Source organism: Melospiza georgiana, chromosome 1 (genome assembly GCF_028018845.1).
Source record: "Melospiza georgiana isolate bMelGeo1 chromosome 1, bMelGeo1.pri, whole genome shotgun sequence".
NCBI classification, from domain to species: domain Eukaryota; kingdom Metazoa; phylum Chordata; class Aves; order Passeriformes; family Passerellidae; genus Melospiza; species Melospiza georgiana.
In genome coordinates this window covers 137,618,622-137,636,178 of record NC_080430.1, presented here as the reverse complement: position 1 = coordinate 137,636,178, position 17,557 = coordinate 137,618,622, and the positions used below count along the sequence as shown (strand labels likewise).

The 17,557-nt window shown below is 40.6% G+C and overlaps 1 protein-coding gene across 1 annotated transcript; it reads right to left on the bottom strand.

Annotated features, from left to right (window-relative positions):
* Window positions 1-201: 201 nt before the first annotated feature.
* TNFRSF11B (TNF receptor superfamily member 11b) lies at window positions 202-16,506 on the bottom strand. Its single transcript, XM_058030037.1, has 5 exons — window positions 16,304-16,506; window positions 6,625-6,994; window positions 2,934-3,128; window positions 2,361-2,585; window positions 202-1,340 (listed from the first exon to the last, which is right to left on the bottom strand). Exons 1-5 carry the CDS (start codon window positions 16,331-16,333, stop codon window positions 952-954), a joined length of 1,209 nt encoding a protein of 402 aa, XP_057886020.1. The 5' UTR covers window positions 16,334-16,506; the 3' UTR covers window positions 202-951.
* Window positions 16,507-17,557: the final 1,051 nt, after the last annotated feature.

Below are 17,557 nucleotides of genomic sequence, written 5' to 3'. Positions count from 1 at the left end.
AGAAGGACTTTTGTAGCTTCTTCTACACCTTTGCAGTGACCATGAAATTCCATGATCAATATTTACTTGGTTCACATATTAACTACTAGACCAGACAGGGAGTAGCAGAGACCCCAGCCCAAGATAAAGTGCAAAATCCACATAGTCTGTCTTTGTAATTAGTTCCTACTTTAGAATCAAGAGTAAAACACCAGTCAAAAACTAAACTGAAAAATTTAATTGCTTTATAAAATAAGATTATGAAATTCTATATAAAAATCCAGCTTCTTAAATATGGTACATTCACTTCCTCACAGAATATTTAAATATTCAGGTCACTTGAGCTATATTTTCACTGTATTTGAGTTAAAATCATTGGATAAATTAAAACATCCTTACCAAAAGATACCACAACTTATACAAATAATACTAAGCAATAATACATTTTTTAAATACAAAATGTAAAGAAATTAATAACTCTTAGGGCATGCTACAAAATTTTGCCAGAAAAATATATGGAATCATATTTGTTTAGCTAGAAAATATACAGTGTGCTTTCCAATTCTCTTCCTAAAATTCAGTCTCATATCCATTTAACTTAATAAATATGTACAACAAAAAGGTTTATTCCTTGAAGAATATAAATAGCAAATACTGGAGTAGAGCCTGGTCTGGCATTCCTTTCTCATCTAGTGACTATAGTGGGACTTTTCAACTCTGAATGTGCAAAATTGCAGAATCAGGCCCTTAGCATTACCATCGGGTTAATAGCTTTTACAAAAGTGATTTTTATTAAAGAAAAAAAAACAGCAAAAAAAACCCCTTCAAAACCACTGCAGGAGACTTAGAACTATTCCAGTCAGGCATTTCTATAAATAGTAAATCAAAATGTGGGGAAATAACGTTCCAGTTTAATTACTGCTGGCAGTAATTAGGGAAGAATAGTCAGTGGAGATAGAAACGTATCTTGAATTAGACACATCTTACTTTCACAGATTTAAGTTGGTTCCCTACCATTTCTAAAAAGAGTTTCTGGTATAATCTATACATTGTAAATCTGTGAAGAAACTTTATCACCTTCTTCAGGCTTTGGATGGTTCGTTTTGGAAAGTGGTACATTTTCAAGTGCTTCAGTCCATACATTAAACCTTTAATGGTGTCTTGGTCACCATTATTTATTCTCCACAGATTGAGAAGCTTCAGAACTTGCTCTGTGGATTGACATAGTTTCATTGTGCGCTCAACATCTTCTTTTCCCACTTTCTTGCCTGGCAGGCTTGCCATCAGCGTGTTGAGATGTTCAAAGGTGAGATTCAGGTGGCCAACGTGCTTTAAGACACTGTTTTCACAATGACCGATATCTATAGAAAGCAAAAAGAGAAGAGAGCTAAGTACAGCATATTACAACTTTGCTGTAGCCTGCAAAAAGCCTTCCAAAATTCCAAGCTGAATTTGCTTTCCAAATTTCTTTGCTTCAAATAATTCTCTCATCTTTGCTTTTTTGGGCCCATCTATCCTGTAAAATGTTGTGTGTACGTGAGAGGACTCCTAGTATTTGCTTCCAGTGAATGAAAATTTAGCTCATTCTCTTCAGAAATGCCTAGGCAAGCTTTGTTAAAATAGCAATTTTGAATTTTGAAGTACTCTAGACACTTCCTAGACTGACCTAAGCATACATACTAAATAGCAGAGGGGTAAAAAAAACATTTCTGCAGCATTTTTCAAATCTATTCTGAGTGGACAAAATGTCATTTGAATGTGGTGATTGTTGATGGCGGTTTACATGAAAAGAGTTGGCCTAACTACTGTAAAAAACCTTATTATTAATACTGCAGCACTATTTCATTTTTGAAACATGTCTTGGTAGGTTCAGCACAAACAAAGCCGAATCAAATAAACAAATGAATCAGCATGACAAAGATACCAGAAGGGAAAAAGAAAGGAAAGCCTCTCTATGTATTCATAAAGTCACAAATATCAACCTCTACTTTACAGAAGACAAACTGCACTCTCAGCTGCAGGGAACCAGCTCCCTGTAACCTCGGCTGCTCAGATATTACAGTGGGAAACACTTTCCTCACTTGATCAAAATTCTTTGTATGTTGTGCAGTCTGAAAAGGGGACCTTGGTCACGGCACAACACTCACTCCAAAGTACGCAACAAGTCTGGAAAGAATTCAGTCCTTGACTGATCTGGAGAAGTGGAATTCTGTTCCTACTTCCCTTTGACTTCCCTATGCTTATGGCATTGATGTATCTCAGTGAAGGCCTGCAGGCCCCTCTCTAAGCACAACACATCCCCAGGGGGTATTTGATCCAAGCAATTTTTAAGTGCCATTCAGAAGGTTTTTTATAATGCATATGCTATCACAATAAGATACCTTGGATAATCTTCTTGACCATATCCTGTTCTTTGTTTTGCTGCTTCCACAGTTTCAAAAGATGGAAGGTCTGTTCTTGAGGGTTGTGCCTTTGTTTAATCCTTTCAATATTTTCTGTGCTAACCTTTGTCCCAGGCAAGCTGTCTGCTAGTATGTTCAGCCAGTTAGGTGTGACATGAGTAGGAATAGCAAACCTGAACATAGCCTCCTCACACAGGGTTACATCTGAAATGAGAAAGAGAAGATGTCAATTGTTCTGATCTCTTACCTTAACTGTCTCAGGAAAAAAACCCCAAAACCAACAAAAACAAAAAACAACAACAACCAAGCAGCAAGAATGATAAGAAACAGTATTTAAAAAACAGACTAAGAACTTGTCTTTGTAGTGCTGTTTCTCTTTGTGCTTGAGTTCTTTTTGGTCTGAGCTACAATAATTAAAATTCTACTATGGCCATCACCATAGCAGGGAAAGAGCTAACAAGCTAGGTATTTTTATCCTGGATTTTAGTAAATTAATTTTAACAATAACTAAAGGTATGTTTTCAGAGGACTCTTCCTTAATATGATACACACCTATTCCACATTTTTGAGGTGTCGGATCTGTATTTTCCTGACAGATGTTGTCACGAACCTCATTTCCTTTCAAAGCTATTTTGAAACCCAGGGCACTACAGTTTGTGTGCTTAAGACAGGCTGCTTTGGAGGAGGTTTCATTTGAGAAAAATCCCTCTGGACATCTCTCACATACAGTGTCACTCTCAGGGGTACCTGTGGAAACAGGAAAACAATGCATCCAATTACATATAACCTCAACTATGGAGAAAAAAATTTAAAAAGAAAACAGCAAAAAAACCATTCCTCTCTAAACTATCATGCTTCTGCTTTTCATGTTTGTGATCTATTAAGGAATCACTTTGGAAGAAAAAGAGACAGAAGATGCCTTAGGAAAAGGATGTTCCTGCTGATGTTATACAGTAAATAGTACTCTTAAATATGTTACCAAGTTTAAAATCGGTGATTACTGATTAAATCAGTAATTTAGTAAAGTAATATCTTTATAACCTTGATTACTCAAGTCTATTCACACATTATGCTATGTCTGATCTTCATCCTTCAACTATACAAATATTCTGTAAAGTAAATAAGTGGACAAAAATTTTCACTCTGAAAATTCTGAATTTCACTCTGCAATGACTGCCCAGAGCCTTACTTGAATGGGTTACTTCAGTTCTAGATAAAAATACAATCCAATTCAATATCAACTAAAGACAACAATTTTGAAATTCTTTTTGGGCCCTGAATAAAGTGTTATTAAAAGCAAAGAAAGCAGTGTCCGATATTAAAAAAAATATTTAATAGACATACATGTTCTACTTGGTGATTTATAATGCATAGTTTTACTTCAGAACTAAATATATCATACAACTAGAGAATCACAACATATGGTTCTAACATAGTAAGAAAACAAATCCATGAAATCTGAAACTATGCAGTCTAACCACCAGTGGCAGGAAAGTAACAGCACCAATAACTGCTGTATACTCACTCCTAATTCATCCTTATTCATCCAACATTTAACAAGTGCCTGAAGTCTGGTATCTAATACTGCATTATTGAACATGAGCTTAAGCACATGCTTAAAATTTATTTGAAAAAATTGGAAACTGTATTTGAATAAGAAAATACCTCCATCTAGTGTATTTTCTTAGTATTTACATGTGGATGTTTATTTTAATGTTAGCTTTTTAGCAATCTTTTCTTTATTTCGGGAAATCCTTAGAGAAAAAGAGTATTATGCATCTCGAGTTTTCAATCAGCTGTGAAATCAAGAAGAGTGCTTGCACACAACCTGACCCAGCACTTCATCAGACAACGAGTGGAAACAAAGGAGTTTGTAGCTGCCAGGGTCCCTGTATGTGCCAGCCCCCTGGCAAAGCCTGCGCGTCCTGCAGCCCCAGCATCGCCCCCGCGCAGTGCGCGCTGCCCGCAGCGCTGCTGGACACGGCTGCGGGCGGCACCTGCACCCGCGGGCAGCGATTAGCTGGCCTGAGGCAGCTGCATTTCAGCAACTTCCCTGCCACACACAGCTCGGCTGTGTGCTGGCTGCGGGGAAGCGGAAGAAAGGAGTGTTCCTGCAAATGGTGCGTCGTTCTGCTCACAGCTTGCTGCATAATCTTTGCAGCACAAGGGAGGAATATACCGCGTTCTCCATCAGTGTTCTCAGGACTGAGCATAAAGTCACTCTCCAGCTCTGCCAGCTTCTTCACTGTTTATTTCGCCGCTCTTGTTAAGGACACGAATTGCCGCTGTCTGCCTGCCCTTCTGCCACTCCCTCCAACCCTCCTGGAATCCCCCATTCTTCCCAGGGAAACGGCAGCAGCCACGGGGGAGACAGAGCTGCCTGCTTTCCCAGCACAACAGCTCGAAACCCTGCCTCATCCAGGGCCCGCCGCGGCAGAAAGGAGCAAAGCCTTAATCTTCACTCACAAAAAGGGACTACAAAGAAAGGTGATATCCCAGTGTAATCATGAGCAATGAGCACCAGGGAAACAGAATTCTAATGCTTTAAGCCTTAAATGAAGCACTGGACCACACCATCTCCCTGTGAGGGAGTGGAATCATACTTTTCTGCTCTTAGGTTTTATTTACCTGAATGTGCCTCATTACAAAGTTCAAGGCTATCATATGGCAAAAAGCAGTAACACAGTTACTTACTTATTACTTATTATTACTTACAAATAAGCAGTACATGCTTATTAAACTCTTAGTTGTTGCCTCACCACAAAAAGTGGTATTGACACAGGGGGATGCAATTATTTTTACAATGTTTTCATTCCTTTTTTGAGGTCTGCTTGGGTTTAGCTGGTTCAATCTGATGGTCTTTCGGAAACAAACTTTTCAAGATGTTACAAAACTCAACATTTTATCTTCTTTAAAAGTTTGCTTCATTCTGATCTGAGGGATTGAAATTTGTCTGCCATATTTCACCGCGCTCAGAGGGATGCAGTAGGCTGGTTGCTCAGACAATTTATGCTTTCATCTCCCAAAGTCTTTCTGAGGATTTTTGTTTCCAGTCTCTTTTGACTTGCTGCTGAGATACAGTGGAACCTCATTAACCCAAACTCCTGGGTATAATGGTTTAGGTTAATGAAGGTTTACAATATGGAAATGTGGTAACTGCCAGGTGGAAATGCTTAGCAGTGGAAGGGGATCAGGGTAAAGCTTCATCAACCAATTACTCAAGGACTAGTGAGCAGCTACAGCAGTGACATTTCTCCTTCTGCCAAAGCTGCTCTCCAGTGAGAGGTTCATAACCCAGAAAAGGACTTCCAGCCTGTCATTCAGCTCAGCACTAAAATGCACAGGCCAGCCCTAGTGTTTCTCACTCCAGGTACATCATTTCTAGGGAAATCATTCTGCCTGCAGGTGTCTGAGACACTTTGATTTTCTGCATTTCCTTCCTCAGTGCTCTTCTCCAGGCAGTTATCAAGCTCTGGTACAATGACAGTTTGCAATTCTTTCAGGTTGTGTTAAATACTGGAGCTAAACTGGGCCACAGCATTTGCCAAACAATAAATGATGTATTTGGTTTTGAGGGAAGAACAAATTATTGGTTTAACAATTTATGTTGTCTTAAATGAAGAATACGCTCCACTGAAAAGTGCTGCTTTGCTCTATATTCCCACCAGACTTTCAGCACTGTGCCAGCTTGCTTGACAAAGAAATGGTTGTTTGCTTGATAATAGTAACAGTTTCTCTAAGAAAGGAAAATTCCACTTAGGATGCTGATAATTAATTATTACCACATATTGCAGTGACACTAGAGCTATATTAATGTTGTTATAATTATATACTTGGTGTCAAACATGTAGTGCTCCTGGTGTTTGTCAAGATATACGGTTGCTTGAAACAGCAGATTTCAAAATGAAAACCATTATTATTTTTCACACACACAAATACTACATTCCAGATAATGTTCCTTTAAAAGAGGCAATCCATCATGTTTCTCATTAGAGTGCAATTTGCTACATTTGCTACTGCCATTAAGTTATATATTACAGCAGGAGCAGGGTATTCCACTGAGAAACCTTCCTTTGGCTACAGTCCAAATGATGCAGATTAGAACAAGTTCAATTGGCTTTACAATTTACTGTCCTGCAATTTCATCTGGACAAGCCTCTTTCCTAATCTTGTCACTGCCACGACTCGTGGACGCGCTGCCGAGCTCCGATTACGCCTGTGCCTATGGAGGAGCGGGACCCACCTGCCTGGGCAACCCCGGAGCCGGGCGGACACTCCGTGTGCCTCAAGCAGAACTCGAGCTCCAGGTACCTGCCCGGGACGCACTCGCAGACGCGGTTCTGCGTGCTGGAGCACTCCTGCCTGACGAGCTGCAGCTCCTTGCACACGGTGCTGCAGTACTGGCACTCCTCGTTGCTGTTCCACTCGTCGGCGTAGTACTGAGCCGGGCACGGGGCGCACTGCGTCGGGCGGCTGGCGCTGCAGTGCCGCCTCACGTAGCTCCCCGGAGGACACTGGTCACACAGCAGCTGCCGAGATGTCTCTGGGTCGTAATGGAGATACTTGGGGGGAGAGTCATCTTGGAAGGTCCATTTGACAGAAATGTCCAAGAGCTAGCAACAGGAAAACAAAACATCGCCTCCTTTTAGTTCCGGGAAGCACCGCGATCACAAGGAAACCTGCACTTCAGTCAGTTTATGAGTCTACTCATGTCACTCATCTTCAAAGAGATATTTGCATTTGAAATTTCTGAGATACCTGCAAGCTTCCAGACTCTCCCATGTCTAAGAATGGGAAAGTTTTAGGATCTTATCTAGCAAATCTTCCCGACCTAAGTGATTCCTTCCATAGATGTAGATACTATTCTCTGATTTACACCCTTTTAATATCACTGGGCAATGACCTTTTACTGCCTGGCACCAGAAAATCTGTCCAATGCACAGCAGGTGGGAATCATACACCTTTGTGCTCTTAAGCAGAAATTGTGCCTGAACATATGAATATGACCAGTGTAGTGCACCATCACCACAGATACCTTTAAAGGTGATTCCTTACACTATTTCTCTTACACTATTTTTTACAGAAATTAATGGCTAGAACAATAGAGGTTACTTTTTAATGCCTTCCATTCAATTTTGCACTGATATGCAGAAGCTTTTGGGATGTAATGTGGCAACTACATCAAAGGAGAAGACACAGCTTGAGACAAAGGTAAGGAAGGATGCAGGGTACAAAGAGCACATTAAGGACTCAATTGTGTGAGCTCGAAGAGACCAGGCCAATGCTTTCATTTCCTACCTGAAACCACAGGCTCACAGCTGTTGTGAAAAGCTGGTTCAGTACCAGCACATACCATGACAGCTAGAGTCCTCCTGCTTCCTACAACAGTCAGCTTTGCTGGTGTGACTGGGGACCTGGTGAGCTGAGACAGCCTGCCTTGCTGCAGAGACAACCTCCATATCCCTTTGTTTTGGTCTTACAATTGAAAATTTGGTTCTGTGATTCTGTCAGTCTACCACAAAAATAACTTTTGAGAACCACCCTGATCCCCACAGGGTCTGCCAACAGCTCACTCTCCTCACTGATAACCCAGCTCTGTCCCTGCACTGCATGCACGGCTACATGTGCCACTGCTCTTCCAAAACTTGTACATTATTTTATAAAGATGAAGTAAACTGGATCTGACTAAGATATTTTTCAGTGTATCCAATAAAATTATAGATCTAACTGACTTGTCTTTATTGCTAATTTAATCCTTGTCAGCTAACACAGAGTTGCCAATTCAATTTCAAAAATGTATTTCCTCTTTTTCAAATGTCCCCAAAGTATAAGTGGAATTAACTTTTTTTTTTTTTGAAGTTGTATTTTCTTGAGATGCTTCATTTAAGGGCCTCACTTCTGCCATATCAAGGCACTTCTAAAGCCATAGTCTTACTGAGTTTGGAATTGGAATTTAAAACTTCATCTGCATTAACACAATTCACAGAAAACAACAAGTGATATGAGATGCTTAGCTTAGGAACTCTTATTGCTTAAGAAAGTATTCTTAAATGCATTCTCCTATTGCACATCTATGAATCCACTTTTCATACACCTGTACTTGGGCTGAGGAATGAAATGCAGATAGCATGGATATTCCCTACAGCCTCTTGCAGCTACCCTTGACTAATAATGCCCTTGACTGACAACTTATCAGATTTCTTGAGGATGGAGATCTCACTTTTCTTGTGGTCTCAATGCACAATACCTTTCACTGTGAGAAATTCCTTATTAGTCTTTGAAGTTTGATTAACAACTCCATTTTCCTTAAATGACTGGATCTGTTTTATGTGATCTATTTAACAAAGAGGGTGCAGCACATTTTTTAATAGTGAGTGGCTTTACATTGAGGAAAAATGCCCCCACCCTTGGTAAATCTACAGCTATGACTCTAGTAATAAGGAAGTCCTGGTAATCTCATTAATTGTTGATGTGAACAGTGACATTTTCTTCTACGGTTTTAGTTCAGTAATAGATAATACAGCATCCCAGAGTCCAAGACTTGCATGGACACAAACATTTCCTTCACAGAACATATCTGACTACAACATGTGGCACAGGCACTACAAAGATAAGCATCAACCCACACTTCACACTGATATCTATGGAAACCCAAGACAATTCCCAAGAGAGGTGAACATCTGACACTGTGAAAATTATTAGGGACAGCAACCAGTCATATGGGCAGCAGTCCTTGTGCAGAAACATCAGTATTCCTGCTCTGCAGTGCACAGCTCCCCGCAAACCCAGAGCTGTCACGGCAGTAGAATCTGCTCCTCTGGGTTGTGCCTCTGCCCATGGTGACACATTTTCACGTAATGAACAAGGTAGGTGAATCATTTCATAGCTGTTAACTCTACTCTGCAACATGTAGGAGCAAGAATAACAAGATTTTATCTATTTTCCTTACTCAACTATTTACATGGGAAACCATGTATGAGGCAAATAAAGAGTTTTGCGGCAGGGGATGATTCAGTATTAAAATTAATTAGAATTCAATAATCAGGGTATGAAAGCCTAGGAATTTGTAGGGGAAAATGGAGGCATCTGCTCCCTGAAGGACCTATGGCTGTGGGAAACAAACCAATAAAAATTGAAAACATTTCAACACAATTTGAGAGGAATTGACTTTAAAAATTGAGCAAAACAATACTTGAACCATATGTGTGTGAGACATACTGAGTTTTGTCCTTGGAAGAACCAATAACTATAAACTAATAATGGCAACTAGAATATTGTTAATCTAAATGAGCATAACCAAACCCCATAATAATAGGATAAATAAATTAGCATCGCTAAAAGAACAATCAGTCTTCCCATTTGATTTTTTTCTTTTTGCTTTTAAGAGAAAAGTACATCACACTTTTTTTCTCTTTTTTTCCCAGAAATACATTACATAGCTTCAGTAATCCATTGATCAGTGGCTGAGCCACATGTATGCAGGAGCCAACTATTTTATTTAGTAAAATATTATGACAAAAAGATCCTTCAGTCAAACTAAAGATATGCAATGAATATCTCAGAACTTTACCAGAGCATCTTATACATAATTTTCAACATAGAACTATATCACCATTACCACTGTTTGACTACTGTGAACCTATTGGCACAGGGAGCTGTGCAACTCACTGCCATAGGAGATTGCAAACAGTCGACTTCAAGATGATACCTGACATAGTAATGGATGAAAATAATAAAGGACTATTAAACATAAACATCATCTTTTGATCAAGAAATCCCAAATCAAAAACTGAATTCACAAAAATAGTGGTATTTCTGCCATCTCTTCTATGCATCAGATATCAACCACAGCCATAGACAGCATTTGGGTCTTTTTAGGGCATTTTTTCTGGACTTTTTTTTTAGACCAAATATAGCCATCAGTATGTTGCTAAGTACATTTCTAGACCTCAATCCCCAATACCACACTTCATAAGACTACTGTAGGTTACTTGATAGTACTTAAGAAAAAAGATCTGCAATTGTTTTCTATGCCGTCCAAACACACATAGCACAATTGAGTATTCTGAATATTGATATGCAACCTGCAAATGAGAAGTTATCTTTAAACCTACATCAAGTGCCAAAGTAAATTCAATCTATTTTTCAGATGTTTTGCAAGAATTCAGTAGTAATGGTGGAAGATAATGAAATATAATTTTCACTATTTTTACTGCAGCAACTCGGCACAAACAGAATGAAAAGACTCTTTTGTCCCCCAGTTCACAGAATAAGCTGGAGGGGAACATCACTAAATTGTTCTTTCTCCTGGCCTAACACACAGTGAGTTTGTGCTTACATTAGGAATTTGCATCACCTGTTACAGCAGATTTGCAGAGCAAAACAGATGGTGCTGAGCACCTGACATCCACATTATATATTATTCTGAGGGGATATTTTGGACTAACTTCAATCTGCTCTCATGGACAAGCATGCATTAGTGGTTACAGTGCATCTGGTGTCTCTGGGGCCCATCTCTAGATTTGCTTTCATGAGTTCAGTTTACTTTGGTAAATCCACTTTGTGCACTCCAGGGCTGCTCTGATATGGAAACTAAAACACAGTAAATAAAGATGATCAGGAGAGGCCCTTCAATAGCATGTTCCTAAGACAAATTAAAATGGCATTTAAATGCATTTTATGTCCTTCCTGACATTTCCTCTCCTAAATTATGCTATGACCAACTTGATAGCAGTTTCTTAGCTACACAAAGCTCTGATTGATCTGAATGTCCATATTGAAATGCAGTCTCTATACTAAGCACCTGAATGTCTTCTATTCACTAAGCACTATTTGAGCACAGAAAAGGGCCATGATCTGAACTTACTAGTTCTGAACAGTGGTCTCTCCAAAAGGTTCATAGAAAGCAAGATTTCTTCCATAAACATGCCTGGCCTGTTTTGCTCTTGCTGGAAAAGGTGTAATGTGCTAATTTGAAAGAAGGAAGAAATTGCAAGTCCAGCTTCAGTCTACTGGAATCAGTAGTAGGGACAATGAGTATGTTCACCCTATAACCCTTCTGAAACCAAAGCTGGCATCCATCAGTGCTGCACACAACCAAATTAATGGATTTGTCATTTGGAAGATTGTGTAAAATTCTGTTCATCCTTGTTTAGGAAAGGATAATTCACTGGGAAGCAGTACAGAGAAAGTTTCAAAGGAAATGGAGACCTCCTCCCTGGAGAGGATCTGGACTTATTGAATAGCTTGGCAAGTCACAAGAGAAGCTATGGACTCAGTACAGACAGCCAGTGAACTCAGAGAGAAGAACTTTCTCCATTAAAGGATAATACTGGCAAATGAAAAGGGGATTCTCTTGTCAGAGGAAGATTGGGAACAGCCTTTCACTGAGAAGCAGGTGTAAGAAACCCATGTGTCCTAAATATAGCTTTCAAGGCCTTTCTGAAAGCAAATACCCCATTTCATTTCCTGGAAGAGATGGCAAATGGACTGAAGAGATCCAGGCAGTTTCTTTCAGTTTTAAACCCTCAGCCAATTCTTTATATGCCAGCACTAAGGGAAGAAAATAATGCTCAGTATCTTTTTCATCTTGACAAATTAATTGCTAGTGTGATTCATTTATAAACAGTTTTCCTAGGGTTAGTAAAATGCAAGGCTCAATTAAAAAAAAAAAAACCCTAAAGGTTAGGGGATTTTTTGTTATATGAGTATGAAATTCTATCAATAACAAAATTGTAATAGCAAAACCAAAAACAAACAAACAAACAAAACCCCACACCAAAACTAGAATAAAACCTAATATAATTAACTACATCTAACAACCTATTGGGTGAAATGGAGTTCTAGTGTCATAGGCTCACTGCTAAAAAGACTGAAGAACTCAATCTTCCTCCATGTCCCTGGAGGAAATCCTGGGCACCTCTCAGGATGGCTGGCTCAGTGTGAGGAATTGGGATGAACTGTAAATACTGAAATATAAGTCTAGTGTAAGTCAGTGTGATGCAAGCAAATGCTGAGAACTTATTCAAGATGAATTACTCAAGGTTAGACAGCAGTTCTTTCACTGTGTCACTCAGCACATTACGCCTGAAGCTATATTTCTCCATACCATCCTTATGTCAGCATACACATAAAAGGCCTGTGCAGTCCATTTGTTTGATTCCTTAGAAGATGCTTTTGAAAGAGAAATAATGTGATTGTAAAATTTCATTTCAGATCTTGGGCAAAAAAAAATACACACCCTTCTCTTTCATCTTTAAATGTAAGGCAAAGAGCTGCTTGACTTCTCCTGTTGAATTAAAATGAACTAGAAGACAAAGTACATGAAGTAAAAATCCTTCAAGCATCATCCCTTTAAATCAGTGCTTTGTGGCAGAAAAGAGAGTGGCTTTTCAGCATATGAAAATATTATTATATAGCTTGGCTTTGTGGTTTTGGGTTGTAGACCAAAGGAGAATGTTTAATTTGCTGAGAAAGATAAATCTGTTTCTGTTTTGCATTCCACAAGTATTCCAAAGCATATTTTCTTGTGTGATAAATAATCATTCAAGACATCTGTCAGATTGCTCCCAGTGTTTGCATTGGGTTCAAAGTAAAACCTCACAAGTCTCCTACTTTGCCTTCTATATAAAATATTTGGACAAAACAAAGGCAGGAGGCTTTCACATATCCTCAACCCTTAGGCAAAATTCCTCACTGAAATCATGCACAGGTCCAGAGAAATCCTACTGGCAAAATATAGCACTGGATGATATTATCAAGGTCCTCTTCCATCAATAGCTTGTATCTCAGATCCAGTATGTGACAATGCCATGCTGGATCAGATCCACATCCAGCTATTGAAAATCACCATTGTAAAATGCTTGCCATCCTGGCAGAAATGACTCCCATCTAGCTCTCATCCACCTCATCTTGCTGTTGTGGAGGCCCATGCAATCACCAGGTTTAACCTCTTTGGGCCAGCAGCTCTGCAGCACTGCTGACCTGCCCTGTGGGGGCTGCAGGCTCACAAGTACACTGCCCAGGCAAAGGACCTTTCTGCAGACCACAGCCAAGTGTCAGGTACACAGTGGCAAGAGCCAGGTACACAATGAAACCTGACATGGAGTCATCTTCACTGCTTGGAGTTCAGCTATAAAGCTCTTCTACCATTCTACCAACTGCTTCATTGTAATCCACTCACTTTGGACATAACAGCACTTATTTTTGTTTGGAAGACACTTTATGAAGTGGAGGCTCCTCTTTTACATTAGGAGTTTAACTGGTGACTCTCCTGAGTGATGCATATTCAAAACTGAGGTTATGAAACACTGTCCTCATTTCTCTGCCAGTAAAGGAATATGTCAAAAAGTCAAATCTTGTAGAGACTTTTTGAGGCACCATTAGTTGTCATTCATGCCAATTTAGGGGTCTAAATTACTGTTTCATTTTCAGTGGTATGAAAATGAAATTCAGATGAAGAACAGTTTTACATTTTATCAAAGCAGTGCTAAATTGAAAGTCTTCATTTCTATGAGTTACATTTGCCTTGAAACCTGTAGAGGGACAAAGCAGTGAAAACGAATCAGATAACTCTCCAAAATATTTGTCTTACATTTTGGAACATTATTCACCAGAGTGACAGCAATATTTAGAGCTAACCCAAACCTGGGATGTTCCCACTGCAACTACATTCTGCCTTTGCACTGACAGAACTACTAACAGCTGACTGCTAGCTAGAGGATGTATGTCCAGTACCGTGTGCAAACAGGTGTTTTTACAGAAGGAGCAAAATTAAGTTTTCCATGAGATTTGAACAGTGGGTGTAACTTCAATTGTCACAATATCTTTTAAAAATTCTTCTGGTAACCTTAGTGTTTTATTTTTAACGAAGACACATGCAGACATGCAGACAGAAAGAAAGTCAGACAGAAAGATAACTCCTACCCTCACAGGCTGCAAAGCCACTGCTGCCTACACACAGCAAACCCAACAGGCAGGCCAGAAAAAGAATGTCACATGTGCCCAGAGATCCAAAATAGAGAAAGGTCAAGTGTAAGGGTCAAGATAGTTACGTGACAAGTAATGAGATTCAGCTTTGGGGAATTTCTTTCAATTCAGTCCAATTTCATAATGTTTGTAAGCAGCTTTAGTGTTCCAAGCAAATGACACAAACATGAGTGCACCCCCACATCAGGAATAACCTTTCTGAAACCTTAGCAAAGAGGCCAAGGCTGAAAGTACATCATGCCCCAGAAACAATGTCTCCAAACAAGGCTGGGCGATATGTGAGCCGGACCCACAGAACTTTTATCTATAGTTGTACCTCCTAAAAGGGTTGCTGTACCTCCTAAAAACAGATACTAAAGCTACTTTTCTGAGCTCTAGCACATCTGACAGTACTTAAACTTCACTAATTTTACTTTAATTTCACAATAATTTAAAATAAATTTAATAACAACAACAACAATAATAATAATGCAGTTGAATGATGATCTCTTTGCTATGCACTGCCACTGATGTATTTCAGCTCCAAGACTCATCTGCCAGAGGATTATGCTGAACTTCACCAAATGCTATTACTTTGTGGGAGAACATGAACAGGCACATTGCATTTAATCAAAATCAAAATCCTGATGTGATTATTTTATGACAGCCACAGATAAGAAGCCAGGTTGATAACCAGATATTGCTGAAACTCCCAGATTAACTTCCTGTGATTTCATATTGACAAAGCAGGCACAACATCAGACATGGGATGAAAAAGTTGTCCCCTGCGTTTCAATCTGCCGACCACAAGCCTGACAAATTTTACTTCCCGTGCACCATTAATTACTTTGGGTTTCCTTCTCAAAAAGCTCTTTCAGAAAGTTGTACAGAGAGTAATAAACACGCATTACTCATCAAATCCTGGAAATCTCGTTGCATTTATAAAAAGCTTTCAGAATAAATGGATCTCAGTTCTAATGCTCTGCCACAACATTAATGCCGTTGTGCTCACCAAAACAACCCAGAAGCAAGTTACTGTGCTGGAAAGAGCCTGCTCTGAATATTATTTTTTAATGTTTTTCTTTGAAAGTTTCCTTATGCAAAAGATGAAGAGCCTCCAAATAGATGTTACACAGGATCTGTCGGTAGGCAGGTTTTAATTAAACTGAGCTCATATACTATTCCATGTGACTAAATGGATTAAATAACAGTTTGAAAGATTTACTGCACTGCTAACATCTCTAATTTTGCATCTGGAAGTATCTTACTAAATCACCAAGTAAACAAAAACTTATTAAAGCAGGGGCTTATACCAGATTTAATAACCCAACTTCTTCTGTAATAGCTGCTGACACAGCTACTAATTCATCACCTTCTTGCATTTGAGGCTGAATTTTCTAAGCCAAGACAAGAACCACACACTAGTGGGGTTTTTTTGTGGTGTTCACAGTGGTTTTCCCGGGTAAGAAATCCAACTCAGTACCTGAGAGTGCCCCTGCAGCAGAGATTAGAGGCAGGCAGGGATGGAGCTTTTGTAAATCAGAAACAAACATTGTAGCCTACAGTTTCTAAATTCATTACTCGATACAGGTTTTTGCTTCAGACCAGTCTGATGAGGCCTTATAAAAGGAGGGAGGAAGTCAGGAAAAAAAGCAAAATAAAGGCAATTTATGCCACTACCTTGAGAATGGGATGAAAATCCCTGCTGTCTCCCTGGAGCTGAACGCGTCCATCACATTCCAAACTCACCAAGAAAGTTTGGAGAGATGAAACAAAAAGGGTTTACCAAGAAAACGGAGAGAAGACAAAGCAACCCACAAACAAACAAACAAACAATCCCCCCAAAACCCCCAAATCCAAAACAAAAGCCCAGAAGAAAAGCCGTGTGTCTCTCCAGGCTGGTGTCTGAAGCTGCAATGCATCCTAGAGCCCATCTACCTCTGCAAGGGACTCACCACAAGCGTGCAGCACAGGAACTTGTTCATTGTGGTCGGTGGAAGAAACCTCAGCGCGCTGGGAATCGGGCAGAGTCAGCGCCAGGCTCCAGCAGCTGCTCACATTCCCAACATTAAAGACACGATATATATATAGTCCCGGTGTAACAGGAAGCCTGGGCTCAGCTTTGATCACACATTCCCTGCCGTGACCAAACTTTTCTCTCGCGCACTCCCCCTCACCTCCCCCCACCCCCCTCTTTTTTTTTTCTTTTTTTTCTTTTTTTTTTAAAGGAACCTGTAAAACTTGGTGACTTAATGGAACCCTTTGAGCGCCGTAACCACAGACTGGAAAATGCAGGAGGGAGTGTCGGGGGCTGGCCAGGGGAGGGTTTAATTGCTCCCTGTCTGGCTGTCTGGCCGTGCCGCCCTGCGCTGCCGCGGGGCCGGAGGGGAGGCTCCGCTCCCTTGGCTGGGCTCCGCGGGGGCTCCCAGCAGCGGGGCAGGCTGGAAGCGAAGGGCAGGGCGGGGAAGCAGAGGAGAAGGAGGGTCTCCGTTCCTTCCCTTCCCTGCTGAGGCAGGAATGCGAGGGACGGCGCCCGCCTCTCTCCGAGGCGCCTCCGGCCTACCTCGGCCCGAGGGGCTTGGCCCGGGAGAGGCCCGGGCGAGCGGCGACACGGGGCCCTTGCTGTGATTTTCCAGCGACAGTCGTGCCTTCAGCATGCTCCTGCCCCAGGAGAAATCCCACTCAGAGCGCTGTTCTTCCTTCTCCCCAGTTTAAGTTAGAGAAGGCCATTTTTCTGAAGCCATAAGGATCAAACCCTGCTGTTCGTGCTTCCCGGGATTGCTCCGAGGACTCCATGGAAGCCCCGGGGAGCCTGTGTGTGCCAGGTGTGGAGTAGAGGAAGGTGCAGAGAAAGGATTTATTTTCCCAACCTGCAGATAGCTATAAACGATTGTGGGAGCCTGTGGGATCCTGGGGAAGAAGCCAAACATGATGTGCCTCCAGATTTCACAGATGGTTTTTTCTCCCTTTTCACAGGCCAGACCAAAACCTCAGCTCTGGATATGCCAGCTCTTGAGCATTTAAAACTGGGGCCCCTGTTGGCAATGGGTGTGCAGTTTCTCCCCTTTGAGTCACAAGGCTGAGCAGGATTGGCAAGAGTTAGGTGGAAAAAGCCTGCCTATTGTTTCATAAAAATTCAGCTGTATTGTCTGGAAACCATCATCTTCAAGGACAGCCTCACACATGCCTCCTTACAAATCTATAACTTG